This window comes from Martes martes (genome assembly GCF_963455335.1).
Source record: "Martes martes genome assembly, chromosome: 3".
Lineage (NCBI taxonomy): Eukaryota > Metazoa > Chordata > Mammalia > Carnivora > Mustelidae > Martes > Martes martes.
In genome coordinates, this window is record NC_137890.1 from 103,790,917 (window position 1) to 103,807,962 (window position 17,046).

At 39.2% G+C, this 17,046-nt stretch overlaps 1 protein-coding gene across 1 annotated transcript in view; it reads left to right on the forward strand.

Moving 5' to 3' along the window:
- THSD7B (thrombospondin type 1 domain containing 7B) overlaps positions 1-17,046 on the forward strand; it is a gene marked incomplete at both ends in the record, with an annotated part of 715,794 nt that overhangs the window by 197,487 nt on the left and 501,261 nt on the right. The window contains one exon of the mRNA XM_080799662.1: positions 3,733-3,902. Coding sequence (XP_080655788.1) covers positions 3,733-3,902 — 170 coding nt within the window. The remainder of the gene's footprint in view (positions 1-3,732; positions 3,903-17,046) is intronic.

The following is a 17,046-nucleotide window of genomic DNA, read 5'->3' on the forward strand; positions in this document are numbered from 1 at the left end:
TGCAAATATCTTCTCCCATTCTGTCAGTTGTCTTTTGGTTTTGTTAACTGTTTCCTTTGCTGTGCAAAAGCTTTTGATCTTGATGAAATCCCAATAGTTCATTTTTGCCCTTGCTTCTGTTGCCTTTGGCGATGTTCCTAGGAAGAAGTTGCTGCGGTGGAGGTCAAAGAGGTTGCTGCCTGCATTCTCCTCAAGGATTTTGATAGATTCCTTTCGCACATTGAGGTCCTTCATCCACTTTGAGTCTATTTTCGTGTGTGGTGTAAGGAAATAGTCCAATTTCATTTTTCTGCATGTGGCTGTCCAATTTTCCCAGCACCATTTGTTGAAGAGGCTGTCTTTTTTCCATTGGATATTCTTTCCTGCTTTGTCGAAGATTAGTTGACCATAGAGTTGAGGGTCTATTTCTGGGCTCTCTATTCTGTTCCATTGGTCTATATGTCTGTTTTTGTGCCAGTACCATACTGTCTTGATGATGACAGCTTTGTAATAGAGCTTGAAGTCTGGAATTGTGATACCACCGACTTTGGCTTTCTTTTTCAATATTCCTTTGGCTATTCGAGGTCTTTTCTGGTTCCATATAAATTTTAGGATTATTTGTTCTATTTCTTTAAAAAAAATGGATGGGATTTTGATAGGGATTGCATTAAATGTGTAGATTGCTTTAGGTAAAATAGACATTTTCACAATATTTGTTCTTCCAATCCATGAGCATGGAATATTTTTCCATTTCTTTGTGTCTTCCTCAATTTCTTTCATGAGTACTTTATAGTTTTCTGAGTATAGATTCTTTGCCTCTTTGGTTAGATTTATTCCTAGGTATCTTATGGTTTTGGGTACGATTGTAAATGGGACTGACTCCTCAATTTCTCTTTCTTCTGTCTTGTTGTTAGTGTAAAGAAATGCGACTGATTTCTGTGCATTGACTTTATATCCTGACACTTTACTGAATTCCTGTATAAGTTCTAGCAGTTTTGGAGTGGAGCCTTTTGGGTTTTCCACATATAGTATCATATCATCTGCAAAGAGTGAGAGTTTGACTTCTTCTTTGCCAATTTGGATGCCTTTAATCTCTTTTTGTTGTCTGATTGCTGAGGCTAGGACTTCTAGTACTATGTTGAACAGCAGTGGTGATAACGGACATCCCTGCCGTGTTCCTGACCTTAGCGGAAAAGCTTTCAGTTTTTCTCCATTGAGAATGATATTTGCGGTGGGTTTTTCATAGATGGCTTTGATAATATTGAGGTATGTGCCTTCTATCCCTACACTTTGAAGAGTTTTGATCAGGAAGGGATGCTGCACTTTGTCAAATGCTTTTTCAGCATCTATTGAATGCCTAATATTTCTTTAGAGAATTTGTCATTTGCCAGTGAATGGAATTTGGGTGTTGTTGGTTAATGAGCTACCGACAGGGTTTTCGTTACTTTATATAAAACCGTAGTCATTAAACTTTTCATTTTTCTCCATAATGACTTCCAAAATTCTTCCACTGCTAATTCTTCTAGGGTCACGATAAATTAATTGAAAAAGCTATTTATACAGCATGGCCCAGTCCTTTCAAACAAGCAAACAAATTGCTGTGACTTGCTGTAATTCTGAACGCTATGTTTCTTTTATACTCTTTGCTGAACTTTGGTTGCTAGAAGTTAGGCCATTGTATTCCTGGATCTCTGACATTAGGACTTGATGATATCAGTTAAATCCTCAGACATAAAACATTGATGTGTGTGTGTGTGTGTGTGTGTGTGTGTATTTTCTATGGAAGCAAGGAACAAAACGTACATGCAAAAGGAGTTAAGCAGAAAGGGAATTAGCATTTATTGGACATTAGTTATGTACCATGTTCAGCATTTGGCATTACCTTACCCATTTCACAGATGAGAAAGCAGAACTGGGCCAAGGTCACATGTGCCTAGTAAGTGGCAGGGCACAGATCCCTTGAGCTGTAAATCATTCCTGTTGTCTATACCACACTGTTCCCTTTTCCCTACCTTATTTTCAAATTATATCATAGGAGTCTCCTACTCAGTTGGTGTATTTGACCCCCTCCTTAACGGCCAGGGAGCTCTTCTCCTAGGCAACCTGTGGAGGAAGAGGGTCCGAAGTGAGCCCTTGGTAACCATCCCCTACAACAAATCCTTACCTCATTGCACCTTGCCCTGGAATAGAGAGCCACCTGCCTTGAGACTCAGATTCATGAGGGACAAGCCTTCTGCTTGAGTGACCATGGGGAACAGGGTGAGAACTTGGAGGAGAAAAGGTTTCAGAACTTGACCTCTGGAGAAGGCCTCCTACTGGGAAGAACCAAACTTATTTCTCGGTCTCTCATGTCCAGAAATTGGAAGCAGATTATTGTCCATATTGCCTGCCAAAGCAGGACCTGTACTTCAAAATCTTGCCTACCTACTGACTAAGTTTCTAGTCTTGGAGAACCATGTGGAAATGAAGTATGGAAGCCGAGGGAGAACAGTTGTGTCACAAAAAACCCCAAAGGATTGTCCAAATCCTCTTTCTACTGTGGGCTTTTTGTAAGATTTATGATTGCCATCTCTCAAGCTTTTTAGAGTGAGGCCATGCATTATAAAGGGGTTTGATCACTATTAGGTTTCTTAGAGATTTGCTTTCTTATTTTGGTGTCTGTGACTTAATTTCAGTTTTACGCTAGTTTCTGTAAGGCCAGGGTTTTGGTGACACATTCTTATTTTTATTGCTGTTTTTTTTTTTTTTCCTTTTGAACAATCACAAAGCTGAGAAATTTTTCCTCAAATCTGAAATGGGACAGCAGTTATGAGAATGTTTTAAAGTTCTGTTTATTTTTCTAGAAGTTAATGAGACTGTTGGTATTTATGTGAATGCTGTAGGGTTCTATTAATGCTGTGGGCTTGAAGAATGTTGTAATAATCCCCTAAAGGAAATTCTGTCTGAAATAATTCTCCAGGTCTGAGTGCAGTGTTGTTATAGTTGTTTTGTTTTCAGCAAGTTGTGTATAAACTCCATTGTGTTTTTTCCCTCTATGTGTGTGTGTGTGTGTGTGTGTGTGTGTGTTTCTATCACTATGTATCTTAACCACTTATAAACCAGAAGATATATTTCTAAGTCAGTTTAAATAACATTTCTGCATATATAAAAAAATACTCTACATTTAAATACAGTACCACATTATTAACTCATTTTTAATATGTATGCCTTTATCCCAATGGGGTCAAATAAGTGGAAATACTTTCCTATATCAAGGAGGTTGAAAAGTTGGTCATTTCTATCCATTTAAAGCCATATATCTCCAACTTCACACATTTCACGCACTACTCTACTAATTTCAAAAGGCCATGAAAGTCATTCTCATAGTCATCCAGAGGTCTGTGAAGTGATGCCCATGTCAAGGATAGCTGCTATGCAACAGGCTCTTCTGGTTTCCATCTTCTTCCTCTGATTCTTCACTCTCTTAGGGCCTCAGGGCTGAGACACAACCCGTTAATCCATATTTCCTTTCTTTACGCCTCTCATCCCACTGTTACCATGAGAAGTGGCTATGATTTTTTCCCCCTAGGAAATAAAAGGGATTTAGTACCCAACGCCAACTGACTTCTTGATCCATAGGTGAAGATTTGGCCCTAGAAAGAGAGATTATTATGTACATGTGATGTCATGACTTATGTCTTCTTTAGAATGTTATATTTTCCTTTCTTGTTCTTCTTCTTTTAAATAAATCAAATTTCTTTTAAATAAATCCAGGTATGCCTGGAGGACCTCTGAATGGAAAGAATGCCAAGTCTCTCTTCTCCTCAAGCAGCAGGACCCCCACTGGCATGTGACAGGACCTGTTTGTGGAGGAGGGATCCAGACCCGGGACGTATACTGTGCCCAGAGCACACCAGCGTCCACCGCACAGAAGGCCAAGGAAGGTAGGCAGCCAGTCCCAGGGACAGGTGGTGCTGCTGATTGAGAGGGAAATAAACTCCAACACCATTTCCTCATATTCTTCTTGAAATAAAGGACCCTCAGCACTCACAGATTTAATGTTTGTTTGTTGAGAATTTACAAACCAGTCCTAAGTTTTGCTACTCGCAATAACTGGGAATAGTTAAAAATAATAGCAACAATAATAATAACTTCAGCCTTTAAGGATCATTGTGAACATTAAATGAAAAAATATACCTAAGCGCTGGAGTGAAAACAAATGCTAAAAGCTGAGGGGGCCTGGTAGACTTGAGTGGTCATGAATTAGTAGCATTCTTATTTTGTTTTATTTTTTTTTTCTCCCAAGAGGGTTGTTTGTATGAATTTCTGAATGTAGGAGTTTCTACAGACAATGTCACCTTCAAATGTTGAGGATCTAATTTTACTGGCAAGTTTCACATAATGTGGAAAGGAGAAGAGAAAGGAAGCAGAGGAGGAAGAAAAGAACTTTCTTCACATTAGGCTTTCTGATAAGCCCGTACAACCTCAGCAGGAGTGCATTTGCTCCAGAGTTTGAGATGGTGACAACAGATAGGGACTGAAAAACTGGCCCAGGCTTATTTAAGTCAATTGATTGAAAGCCAAAAGTGAGCAATACTGCCTCTACTCCAAAAGAATATCTGGCCTATTTCAGCCACATCAGAGGACATGGCAGTGCCCTCTGCAGTAGTCAAGGTGGGAATGTTTTCCTGAGTACGTACATAAATCCTCTACTGTAGAATTAGGTTATAAAGGCATGATGCAAACTTCCTTGGTATGGAAGTGCATGCATTTTACCCTATAAACCTTTTCATACCAGGTATCTTTTTTTCTTTCTTTCTTTCTTTTTTTTTTGTGACATGGCCTCTCAACATTCCAGAGGCATCTATGACCATAACCTTGGATAATTCACCCTCTCACTCATAGATGGATCATCTTTACAGAATCCTTAGTGTTTGCTTGGACAATTAAAGTTACAGTTTTCATTCAATTTTCTTCCATATCTAATGTCACTTTTGGAAAGTGACAATATATACACTTTCTGTTTCAGGGTAGAACCTGACTATGCTTGCTTCTCTGACTTTGGAATAACAGAATTTAGATAAAGAACTCTAGATTATTCTTTCAGACCGTGGCAATTTTTTTTTTTTATTCTACCTCTCTTTCTTCCCTTTTACTATTGTCTATGGTACTAGGGTTTCCAGAGGTCAGCAATTGCATTAAATATATAGTATAGCTTACTACAACCTTGCTAGTCATTAACAAAGTCTGTATTTTGCTCTTGTGTGGAAGTGAACAGGAAAGATTGTTCAGCCATTACTTTCCATTCTTATAAATGCCTTAATTTCCTACTGTTATCATTTATAGATATACCTTAACACATCTAACAACATGAGAATTTCTTCTTGGCTTAAGTCAAACATAAGAAAACAATTGAATTGCTATTGTAAGGGACCAGTGAGTGTGTTTGCCCAATTAAAGAGACCAGATTTAAATATCTCTAACCTTTTCTGCTAAAGCAGTAATAAGGCCAAAATTGGTGACAGCTTTTACCTTTCAGTTTTTGTGAACATTGGCTTTTTTTTTTTTTTAATGTTAGATTGTAGAGGGAGAAGGAATTTTAATAGCATTGATTTTGGAAACTCTTTTCTCAATGACAATTGACTTTCCCACAGGTTAATTTTTCCTTAGACTCTAGGATACACTCTTCAATCTCTAGAGTGAAATTGCTTGACTTTTCTTCCCTATAAAATTCCACCATTCACTGTGAATTTGCTGCTCTGCATTTCAGATCTTAGAGGAACACTACCCTGGGGAAAATACTACCAACACCACCCATGAACCAAAACTAAAACCAAAACCCAAACCAACCAACCAACCAACCAATCAACCAAGCAACAAACCAACAATAAAAACAAACCCCTAAACCAAGACCTGTTTGCATGGATCTCTCATGCGGTAGCATGAAATGGAATCTGAATTCCAGAATGCAGGGATGGGGGGACCAAAAGGAATGTTAATTCTCTCCCAAGTGCCTCCAAGTCTCTTCCATAGGCTGGATGCTGAGGCGGAATTTGCTGTTAGCGACTTAGACATCCCATTCCCCATTTGACCTCAATTTATGGTGCTTAGAGAAATGGCATAATACCTATGGCATATTTACCTAGTTCTTTTGTTCAGTGTTCATGTGATGTTTTAAATGCAGCCACAATGGTGCTGTAACAATCAATATGAGAAGCATTACCTGCAATAGTAGCTAAGCCAATAGAATGGGGAATGAAAATATAGAAGAGTATTCATGATTTTATTTACCAGTTATTGTTGTAGAGAGAGTTGTGCTTCTCTTGTATAATTCAGAAATACCAGCAAGAGTGATGCTTACCTCTAAGTCTAAAAGTTTGGTTCAGCGAGACCATTTCCTTCTTGCTCTTTTCTCAAATGAAATTAAAGTCACTCAGCCTGCATTCAAGCATCGTTTCTCAGGAGATAAATCATTGAAATAAAGAACACACCTTCAAAATTTAATAAACACAGGGACCTACATATTTTCCATTCATGAAAACATGGCCTAGAGACTGAAATAGCAACAAATATGAAGTGAAATGACATGGAGATAGAATGTATTTATATGGTGAGGAAGAACCGCCCTCCCTCCCCCTCAAAAAAACCCCAAAAATCCTAAACAAAAAATTGGGGAAAGGTATTGGTGTGGTTCAATTAAGAAGAACCCTTCTTGATTTTTTTTTTCTTATCTCAGATTCATTATTTGGCATTAAATGGACACAGCTCTTTTAAGGATGGGACACAGTTTAGCTTTGAGTTGTTAAATGCATTAGTTGCTTCCTCCACTCCAGTAAGATTAAGTAGTTCTTGAAAGTCCTACATCTTTATCATGTTGGACTCAGCGTTGACATTAAGGAAGTACATGGTCAGATAAGGGAATGTGTTCTGGAATGTTAAGTAGTATGTGGAGACTTAATGTATTTTGGGCCTAAGTAGTGTATGTAATATGTTTAGGTTGCAGGCTTTAATTTTGACCTGTATAGAACTTAGATAAGTCACATGAATGCTGTTCCTGTCTTTTAGTTCATTGTGTTGTTTTTAAATATATTGATTTGGTGAGTAAAAAGTGGTTGAAAATCATAGTCTTTTTTTTTTTTTTTCAGTAATTCATTAAGTGCCAGCTATGTTTTAGGCTGTGTACTGTGTAATGAAGTTGCCCCTCATTACTTTATAGTTTTTTTTTTTAATTGGAACAACAATTGAACTAGCAACTATGCTATAGTGTCATAAGTAATATGATCATTACATATATAATATGGCTATAACCATTTAATGATATCTGAGGGTTATCATCATAAAGGAGGTACTGCTTAAAGAGTTTGTAGGATCATTAGGGAAGAATGTTCTCATTGGGGGCAGAGGGGACATATGGAAAGGAATGGAGACATTTGTGTTCAGTGGTGGCACATGAACTGGTGTGAGGGGAGCATAGGGAATAAGGAAGTGACAGTGACACTGGAAATCTAGGCTTTTTGTGCTATTCTGGAGGTGAGACTTTGTTTTTGAGATATAGGTACAGCCTTTCTTTCAGCACTACAGGTTTTTAAGTGGAGAAGAAATCTCATATTCTTAGCTGTCTGTAAGAATGCTTGAATGTCACTATACCAAGAGAATTCTCGGGAGTGCTCATGTCCTACTTGCAAACCTATCTGGTTATCCAAGAAGTTTTTGTGCTATGAAATAAAGTAATTTACATTATGAACAGATGAACAGACTTCTGAAGGGGCAATTGACGGAGATATCTATTCCACCATCATTTGAGGGCTTATCTTTAGAAATTGGTTTTAAAGTCAATAAACTCATTTGGGTGTGAGAATAAAGTTTAAGGAAAAAATGTTCTTAGAACTTCCTTTAGTATTGACTCATAGAGGAGAAATGGGTTTACAGCATTTTCTCTTCCTTTATGCTAACAGAGAAAAAGAGATAACTGGATGAAATAATCTTCACTAATTAACAACAGCTGGATGGCAGTTCATATGAGACCAAAAGGTAGAAGACAATTCTAGTCATTCTACTTTGGAGACACCCTCAGTTATTGGGTTCATAGGTGTTGGAGAAAGTCCGTATATGTATAGTTCAAATATATGCATATTTATATTTCAAATATTCTCTCCAAACATTCTCCCAAAAAGTGTGAAAGCTGAGAAAGGTTTAGAAAAAGAGTATTATGTATTTAAAGGCAATTAGGTCACCAGGAGCCTAAATTGAGATTGGTTTCTACTGGTTCCATTTCATTGGTTCTGTATCTTAGTTTAGTGATTTTTTTTTTTAAATCATTTGAAGAGTTCTTATTTTATCACTCATTAAATTATCAGGCTGTTCTTGACATTAAAAATGTCTTAATTTATTTAGCTCAAGATATAATTCATATAATTGAAATGGGACAGGAGGGAGCTGGCTTGGACAAATGATAGAGATGGGATATTTGAGGAGAAAGCCTAGCATTGAGTACTGACTACACCTGGGAAAAATAAATGACTTGTGGAAGAATGGGCCTTTTAGATGACATGTGAGTCCTGCTTTATTTGATCTCTAGAAGAGGAAGAACATCTTCTTCTTCATGCTATATATTATGATATATTTTTTCAAAATCAGTACAACAAAAGTAATTCAGTACCACGTGCTACTGAAACCAAAGTGTGTAGCGTCACACAGAAGCAAGATTGACAAGGACCTAGAACCAGATGCGAGTTTGAATTTTTCCAATTCTTTTACCAGTGATATTTTAGCTTTGCTAATCTTCCTACACTAAGCCCATACCCCTGTAAAACACATTACTTTTTGCCTGATATCCAGCCATTGATATTATTGTCCTTACCACCCATAGGCTATAAAGCCTTTGAAGGCCATTCTTGGGGTCCTACTTTGTATTTCCCAGTGCCAGATTCCATCACATAAACAGAAAATTACAAATGCATATGGAATTCAAAATGAAAAACTCATCAAGTGAGAGATGATATATTAAGTTTTGTTGGATTCTTTTTGCTTTACGGGCAGTGAAGAGAAAGAAATTGCTTTACAGTTAACAAAACCAAAATGATCTGCTATTTGGATATCAGCATTCCTTGCCAAGCCCAGGTGTCCAGAGGGCCTGGAATGGAAGATCTGAGGATAATGAAGTGGTGGAAATGGTCCATGAGGAGAGATTGAGAAGGAATGCAAAGGAGAAAACAAGAAGGGTCACTGGGCCAAGGAGGTCTGCTTGGACTCAAACAGTGGCTTTGCTGAGTGAACTTGGCCTTTGACATGAAGTAGTTGATTTCTGAATAACTTCTAGAGTTAAATATATTTCTCTTGTTCTCCAGAGGAGAAAAGATTATAGAAGCCATAAATGATTTCAAATGATTTATGTCCATCTGTTTTTGTTTTGATCTTCAGCAGTCTAGGAGGGGAGATGTATCAGTCAAAGAATAAATACATAGGTGATGTAAGCACTTTAGGAGAAAATGAAGATTTTTAGGGAAGGAAATATTAAAGCAGTGGGATGTGGGGAACATAGGGTATGTTCATGAGGAAGAAAACTTTTACATGACCATAAAAGAAGGGCAGGTGTTTAGACAGGTGTTCATATGAAGGGGACAGAATCCCAGACAAAACAAGCCTCTGGAGTAAAGGCACAGAAGTAGAATGGCATAGAACATACTTAGAGCAAAACCAGTAATAAAGGTGGACTGAAGGGGGCAGCTGAAGGTAAGTGCTGTGGATTTAAGGTAGTCAGGTGGAATTCTAAGCTATGGTATTAGGCCTTATAATGATCAGATCATGAGATTGTAGGAATTAGACTATTGCCTTCTTTATCCCTGTCTAACGTCCTGAGCTCCAACAATATGTAACCCTTTCTTTAGCTTTCTAGGCCTTGGGAGCCAGTCTCTGTCTGACCACTGACCACTATCCTATGTCTCCTCATCCCCCACCTCCAAAACAAACCTTTTTCCTGGCTGTGGCCTATCACCTAGATCACACGTACTTCTCATAAATTGCTCCTTCTGGGAACCTTCAGAGACCACATAGGGTTTCTGGTCCTCAGTGGTCAAAGCCCTTTATCTCACTGCCTTGCAGTGGCTTGCTTGTGTGCACAGGTAAGCAGGCTGCTACAAGGTCAGGGCCGTATCTGTCCTTCGCTTTTATTTCCCCAGCACTTAGCGCCCTCTCTGGCACAGAAAAGAGAGTTGAATTGAATTCAAGCTCTGCCCCTTCTCATACTCCTTTCCACCCTCTTTCGTTCTCTCGGTTGATGCTCTATAAGCACGTGGATCTACTTCAGCCTTGGGTACAACACCACATTGTGAGGTGTGGGCTCTGGCTTCCTGAGGAGCAGCTGGGGGGCTATGATGCGGCAACGTGGAAGTGGAGGAGACTTAGCCCTGTAAGGCGTGAAACATCACCAGAAGGAAACAGGATTGAAGAGGGAGCCAGCTATTTCCAGTGCACCTGTATATTATTCCAATATATTCTTGCAGTCCTTCCAGAGAAATTCTGTTTTCCAAATACATGAACTGGCTATACATCTGTGTGGTTTAATGCAATATGGTAGCCAGCCCGGTAACCCATCACACAGCATTTCTTCATATTTCCCTTGCTTCGCGCCTCCCACTTTCTCTTTCTCACTGCCTCCTGAACTTGTCCCTTCCAGATAAAGTGTCAACACCTCAATTCTCATTGCAGACTCTGCTTTCTGGAGGGCTCAGCCATGACAAAACAACGAATATGTGTCAAATGAAAGAAAGAGAGATCCTGTTTTTAAGGATTTACTCTTCTAGTCTAGATGAGACCTGGTACCAGCCTGTAGTATGGCAGGGGCTGTAAACAGCTCTTCTTTTCATCTTTCATTCTCCTTCTTGCTTCTCCCCCAACCTCGTTTTTCTTCCTCTTCTTTTATATATTTTATCTTCCTCCTCATCCATTTGTTTTCATTTCTTCCGCTTCCTCATCCTTCCCTTTCATCTTGCATAAATATTTTTTTAAGATTTTGTTAATTTATTTGAGAGAGAGAATGAGAGAGAGAGAGAGAGCGAGAGAGCATGAGGGGGTAAGGGCAGAGGGATAAGCAGACCCTCCTCTGAGCAGGGAACCCGATGCTGGGCTTTATCCTGGAACTCCAGGATCATGACCTGAGCTGAAGGCAGTCGCTCAACTAACTGAGCCTCCCAGGCGCCCCTCATCTTGCATAAATCTTGAGAGCAGCAACAGTTTTAGTGACTGTGGTAGACTTCACAGCAGTTAGCACCACACCTGGCCAAAGGCAGGTAAGAGCTCAATGGGTATTTCTTGAACAAACGATTAAGCCCCCCACATATGGTCTTACCCTACCATTTTAGGCAGTTCTTTTCACTTTGGAACAACTTTTCCCTTTATTTCAATTGTTCACATACACCTGCACTTCATTAATGAGCAGTTAGATTCTCCTTTTCAGAGTAGAAGATTGCATTTAGAAAAACATGCTGAGACTAGTGCATTTACAATCTTTAGTTGGGTGTCTTACTAAACTTCATTTTGTCAGCTGGATTAGATTTTTCATGAACACCAAGCCAAGAGGTAATGAGGTTCCTCTTGGCAGTGCAATTTCTGAAACAAAGTTAGTCCTTCCAAATCTATTTCTCCAGCCTTGTTGAATATGTGAGTGCCCTGGCAAGTAGGATATAGAAGAATCATACGCTTATTGTCCAACTGTTCCTGCAGGAAAGTTTCACAGTTTCCTCCTCGACTTGCTCTAGTATTTAGCATTTTTCCATGCTCTACTTGAATTTGCCATCAGGTGCTGTCCTCCAGAGATGAGTTGCTTAGTAAGACCTCTGTGTGCTTAAGATGGATTAAATGGCTCCTTGTGTCATCTGGCCATTTTCTCAGGCATACTGGGAGGGGGTGGAGAATCAGTCCCCCCACGTCAACGGAAAAGCTGGAATACCAGCTGAATTGTGGTGCCACTTCTCATCCAAACATTCTGTGGGTCTCCATATGGAATATATAATCACAGTTTATTTTATTCTTTTAAGAACTGTTTTTCTAAGACTAATTCTATTTCTAGCTCTTGGTGATAGGTATCCAAGGTGTCCCAATTCTTTATAGACCCGCAGCTGAGAACTGGACCCAGCTAGTTCTATGTAAATAATACATAGCATTTTAAATTCAGTGTTCCCCCAGATTCTTCATTATCCTGCACAATCCCATATCAGATCCTTTTCCAGTGTTCCAGGATTAGGAAATTGCCTTTCTTCCTTCCAAGCGCTTATGCTAGAAACCTGAGCAGCATCTTTGATATTTTACTGTCATTCATGTCTTTGCCCACAATCTATCATCATATTCTGTTAATTCTGCTTCAAATATATACTTTGTTTATTCTATTTATTTTATCTATTCTTCTAGCATTATTTCTCACATAACTGCTGAAATAGTTTCCTGGCTGATTTTCCTCCTACTCTTACCCCTTCTAAATAGAGGGGGGTTGTTTAATGTGGTTCAGGGCATGGGCTCTGCAGACCTACTACCTCTGTCCAGATTCTTACTTTATCACTTATAAGCTGTGTAATATTGCACGAGTTAATACTTTTACCTTCAGTTTCCTCATCTGTTAGATAGAAATAATGATAATTTCTGAACATACATGTGCACACACTTACATACCACTTAGAACAGAGCCTTATACGATAAGCACTTAATAAGTGTTAGCTATGATTATTTTTCTTCTCTACTCCTGCCAAAACAACCTTATAGGAAAGCTTATCCGAATGTATGATTCCCATGCAAAATGACTTCAGTGACTTTTTCTAAATTAAAACTTCTTTAACATCACTCACGAGCCATGCATGATCTGTCCCTTGCCTACCTCTGCAGCCTCCCCTTGCTCCACTACCCGTTGCACTCATTCTAGTTCAGCCCCGCTTGGTGGCCTCAGGTGAGTTTAGCTGACTGTCCTGTGCCTGAGTTTCCACCTTGTGGTTAAAAGCTAACATTGCATCATCTAGACAGCAAACAGGAGAATCCCAGACCTAGAACTTAAGCATCTTGACTCAGAGCTAAGATTCTTCCACAGTGTCTCCTCACTGAGGAGACTAGTCATTGTCCCTGTCTCAGTGCAGAGAGGACAGAGGGATGAGAGGCCCTTGGAAAGTGGGATGTCTGGCTGAGCACCCACCTTTCTAGCAATAGGAGTGTGCTTTGGAAGGGAAATGCCTATCTTTGAGGGGCAGCTCACTGTCTCTGGCACAGGCTTTTTTTCCTATTAATCATCCCCCTGTATTCCTATGGTTGTGGTAATGAGTTACCAAAAATTTAATGACTTAAAACAATACAAATTGATCACCTTACAGTGCTGGAGGTCAGAAGTCGGAAATGGGTCTCACGGGACTAAAATCAAAATGCCAGCAGGGGTGTGTTCCCCCAGCTTCAAGGAGTTCCCTTATTTCTTGGCTCATGACTCCTTCCTCTATCTTCAAAGCTAGCAACATACCATCTTCCAATGTCTTTCTGACTATGACTTTCATGCCTCCTTCTTCCATTTATAAGGATCCCTGTAATTACATTGGACACACTCTGATAATCCAGAATAATCTTCACATCTCAGGGTCTGCTGATCAGGAAACTCGGTTCCATATGACCTTAACTTCCCTTTGCCACACAACCTAATATTCACAGGTAGTAGACAGTAAGATTTCACCATGTTTAGATGGTCATACTTTGTCTACTCAAACCCCTCCCACTTTTTCTGAGAAATAAATAATACTTGGGGTTTGTTGAAATGAAACAAGAGGGTCATCCTTATGAATATATGGATTATGTGGTATGATGTAAAGGGGTACAGTGGTCCAGTTAGCTTAATAAGAACAAACTTAGTTCTGAAGTGGGGATTGCCACACCTGAGCACCAGCTCCCCCCATTTTCTGGCCATGTGATTTTGGGCAAGTTGTGCAGCCTCTTTAAGTGTCCTGTTTTCTCATGTGTAACATGGAGATGCCAACAGACTTGTTGAGATTAAATGAGATGATCTGTGTTTAAAGGAGAAACAATTATAACGCAGTGCTTGATGCACAGTAAGAGCTCAGTCAGCTGGTTTTCTCCTTTTCAGATGCTGACGGCTTTGCTTTTCTGTGCATTCACACATTTACTGAAGCCCTGCCATAGGCTAGACACCATATGAAATATTAGAGATTGAGGGATGAACAAATCAACCTTAAATACTAGGAAGTCAAAGCCAGTTTGGAGAGAGAAGCGCAAAAACAAATCATGTTGGTTTAATACAATGAATGTTATGTTATGGGTATGTAAAAAGCATTTTTAAGATGTAGGACTGAAAATCCAACAACCTAGAAGAGGAAAGGAGTATGCCCTTTAAAGTTTCTGTTGACATGCCAACACTTCAGCTTTCTCATCTGTAAAATGAGATGTTAGAATATGATGCAGTGGCAAAATCTTTTAGTAATAGGATTATGTGATCTGTTCTTCCTTGGAACGGGTTAGGTTGAACGGCTAATAGAGCATGACCCAGGCACTGGCCTGGACACTTGATTGCCTTGTGACTAGAACAACATGCGGGTGAGGGATCTAAGCTCTCTTGCAGTTAACACCTCCTTGAACATAGCAGTCCCCTGAGTTCTCTATGAGTGCTTTCAGAATTGTCCCCTCATACATTTGGTACTGTACTCGAAATCTGGGAGTTTAGCATCCCATTCAAAGCATCCCAGTTGATTTTACTCCAAGAAGTCCATAGACCATGCCTTAAGCATTCCTTTGCAACAGTTTGACATAGAAAAAGTGGTAGATGTGAGAATTTTGGAATGTATACTAGAATACGTGATGGAAGTTTTGATTTTTCAAAAAAAAATTGCCCAGGGCTGTTCTGTTCCTTAATTGAAATGATCAGTCATAAAGTGACTCTCCAGGATTTCTTAGCACACAGAGAGAGCGTTGAGAGACAGTTCTAAGAGAATCACACAAAGCCGTTTTAGGAAGAGCTATTTGTTAGCTCCGATGTGAGTAACTGACATACGCGCATACCAAGAACTGTGAAGGAGCTCAGATTTTACCCTACTTGCAAGCTAGCTTGTTAGCCTGCAACCATTCCATAGATACTGATGGAAGACACGAGACCCGGGTCAGGGACAAAGGGCAGTTTGTTACCCACAACAGTGTCAGTAGCCAGATCTGTATTTGTTTCTTGAACCCTGGCTCCTACAGTGCAACACATCTGCAGGGCTACACACATGACACCTGCACACAAAGTGACTTCTGTGACAGGAGAGACATACTGAGCTTCAGAAATCCCAGTCTTTCATAAGGGGACTGAAGGAAAATCTGCACAACCTTTGTCCCAGAGAGTGACATTATCCTTTTCTTCTAAGGCTATTTGTTATATAAACGTCCTTGAAAAGTTAGTCTGGAGCAAAAGCTGTCAGTATCTCTAAGGGTGAGGTACACAGAAATACAACAAATCTATGGAGAAATTGTCTCCCAGCAACAACACACATGTACGTGCGTGTGTGCGTGCACACACACACACACACACACACAAACACACACACAGGCACACTGGTTAATATACTTTGCAGGATGTGTGGGTTGCTCAGATGGTTAATCATCTGCCTTTGGCTCACGTCATGATCTCAGGGTCCTGTTATCGAGCCCTGCATCAGGCTCCCTGCTCAGTGGGGAATCTGCTTCTCCCTCTTCCTCTACTGTCCCCCCTGCTTGTGCTCAACTCTCTCTGTCAAATAAATAAATAAAGTATTTAAAAAATAATAATATGTCTTTCTTTCCATTAAAATGTAACTAAAATGATTGGATATAGTGAGTGATATGCCACTTTTCCAATTATAATCAGGAGCTGTGTCTCCACTATGTGAAACAATAAAATACCCCCGGTCCTCCAAAATCTTTGATTGTCCAAAAGCAAACTTATGTTTTGATATCCTACTTTGTGATGTTAATTCATAAAAGAAAAGTGTTATAGCCAAAAAATAAAAGCAACAACTACTTTAATTTAGAAAATGACCTCTCTGTTATGAAAATTACAGCACCCACACTCTTGGGATATATATTCTATTTCCCTGAAGCAAACCGATATTATGGAAGTATTGGGCTATTGATGTGTAGCTTTATCCAACAAGCTATGAGAAGAATTTGTTAAGGATAGAAAAATAAATATGTAACAGCTTAGCTTCTCTGCAGCACTTTTTTTTGAGATGTAATATTTAAAATGATTCTGCCCAAGCTCTTGGCCTTTAGAGTTAATATTCTAAGAATTCTACTCCAGAGAAAGATTTGTATCTTTAAGTTGCCTCCTGTTAATCTCAAAGTAACAACCATTGGGGGGGGGGGATTTCATCATGGGAATTTTCAGAAGTATGTAAAGTTGAGATAATAGTTATTACTTTTTGATAAAATGAAATAATGTGAAGAGAAATATTGAACTGGGAATTAAGTTAACAGAATTCCAATTCTGCCTGTACCATTGATGATGATACTTAACCTTGGGCCAGATGAGTTACCCAATTTGGGCTTCAATTTATCCCTTTATAAAGTAGGGATAATAGAATATATTTATTCTTATCTCATAGGTATAGTAAATACTAGTGGGAAATATAAATGTAAAAATTAGTTACATTCAGAAGCAAACTTATTTTTATGTAATAGTCTTTTTCTTGTTTCTGTGATGTCTCCTTTTCACAGAAATATAATTGACACTACAAATACATTATTTCCACTACATTCTATACCTGCAGTTTTCTTCTGGTTAGTCAGGTAGACCAGTCCCCTTTAGTATTCTTTAGACTGGAGAAAGATTGTAACTACATCTTTCAATTTTTTTTTAAAGATTTTATTTATTTATTTGAGAGAGAGATAAAGAGATAGCGAGAGAGAGTACAAGTGGGGAGGAGAGGGTGAAGCAGTCTCCGGCTGAGCAAGGAGCCCATGTGGGGCTTGATCCCAGGACTGTGGGATCATGACCCAGGCTGAAGGCAGATGCTTCTGAGCCACCCAGGTGCCCCCACATCTATCATTCTTAAGACTGACAACTTTATTAAACTAATTTAAGTAATTACTTGATAAAAT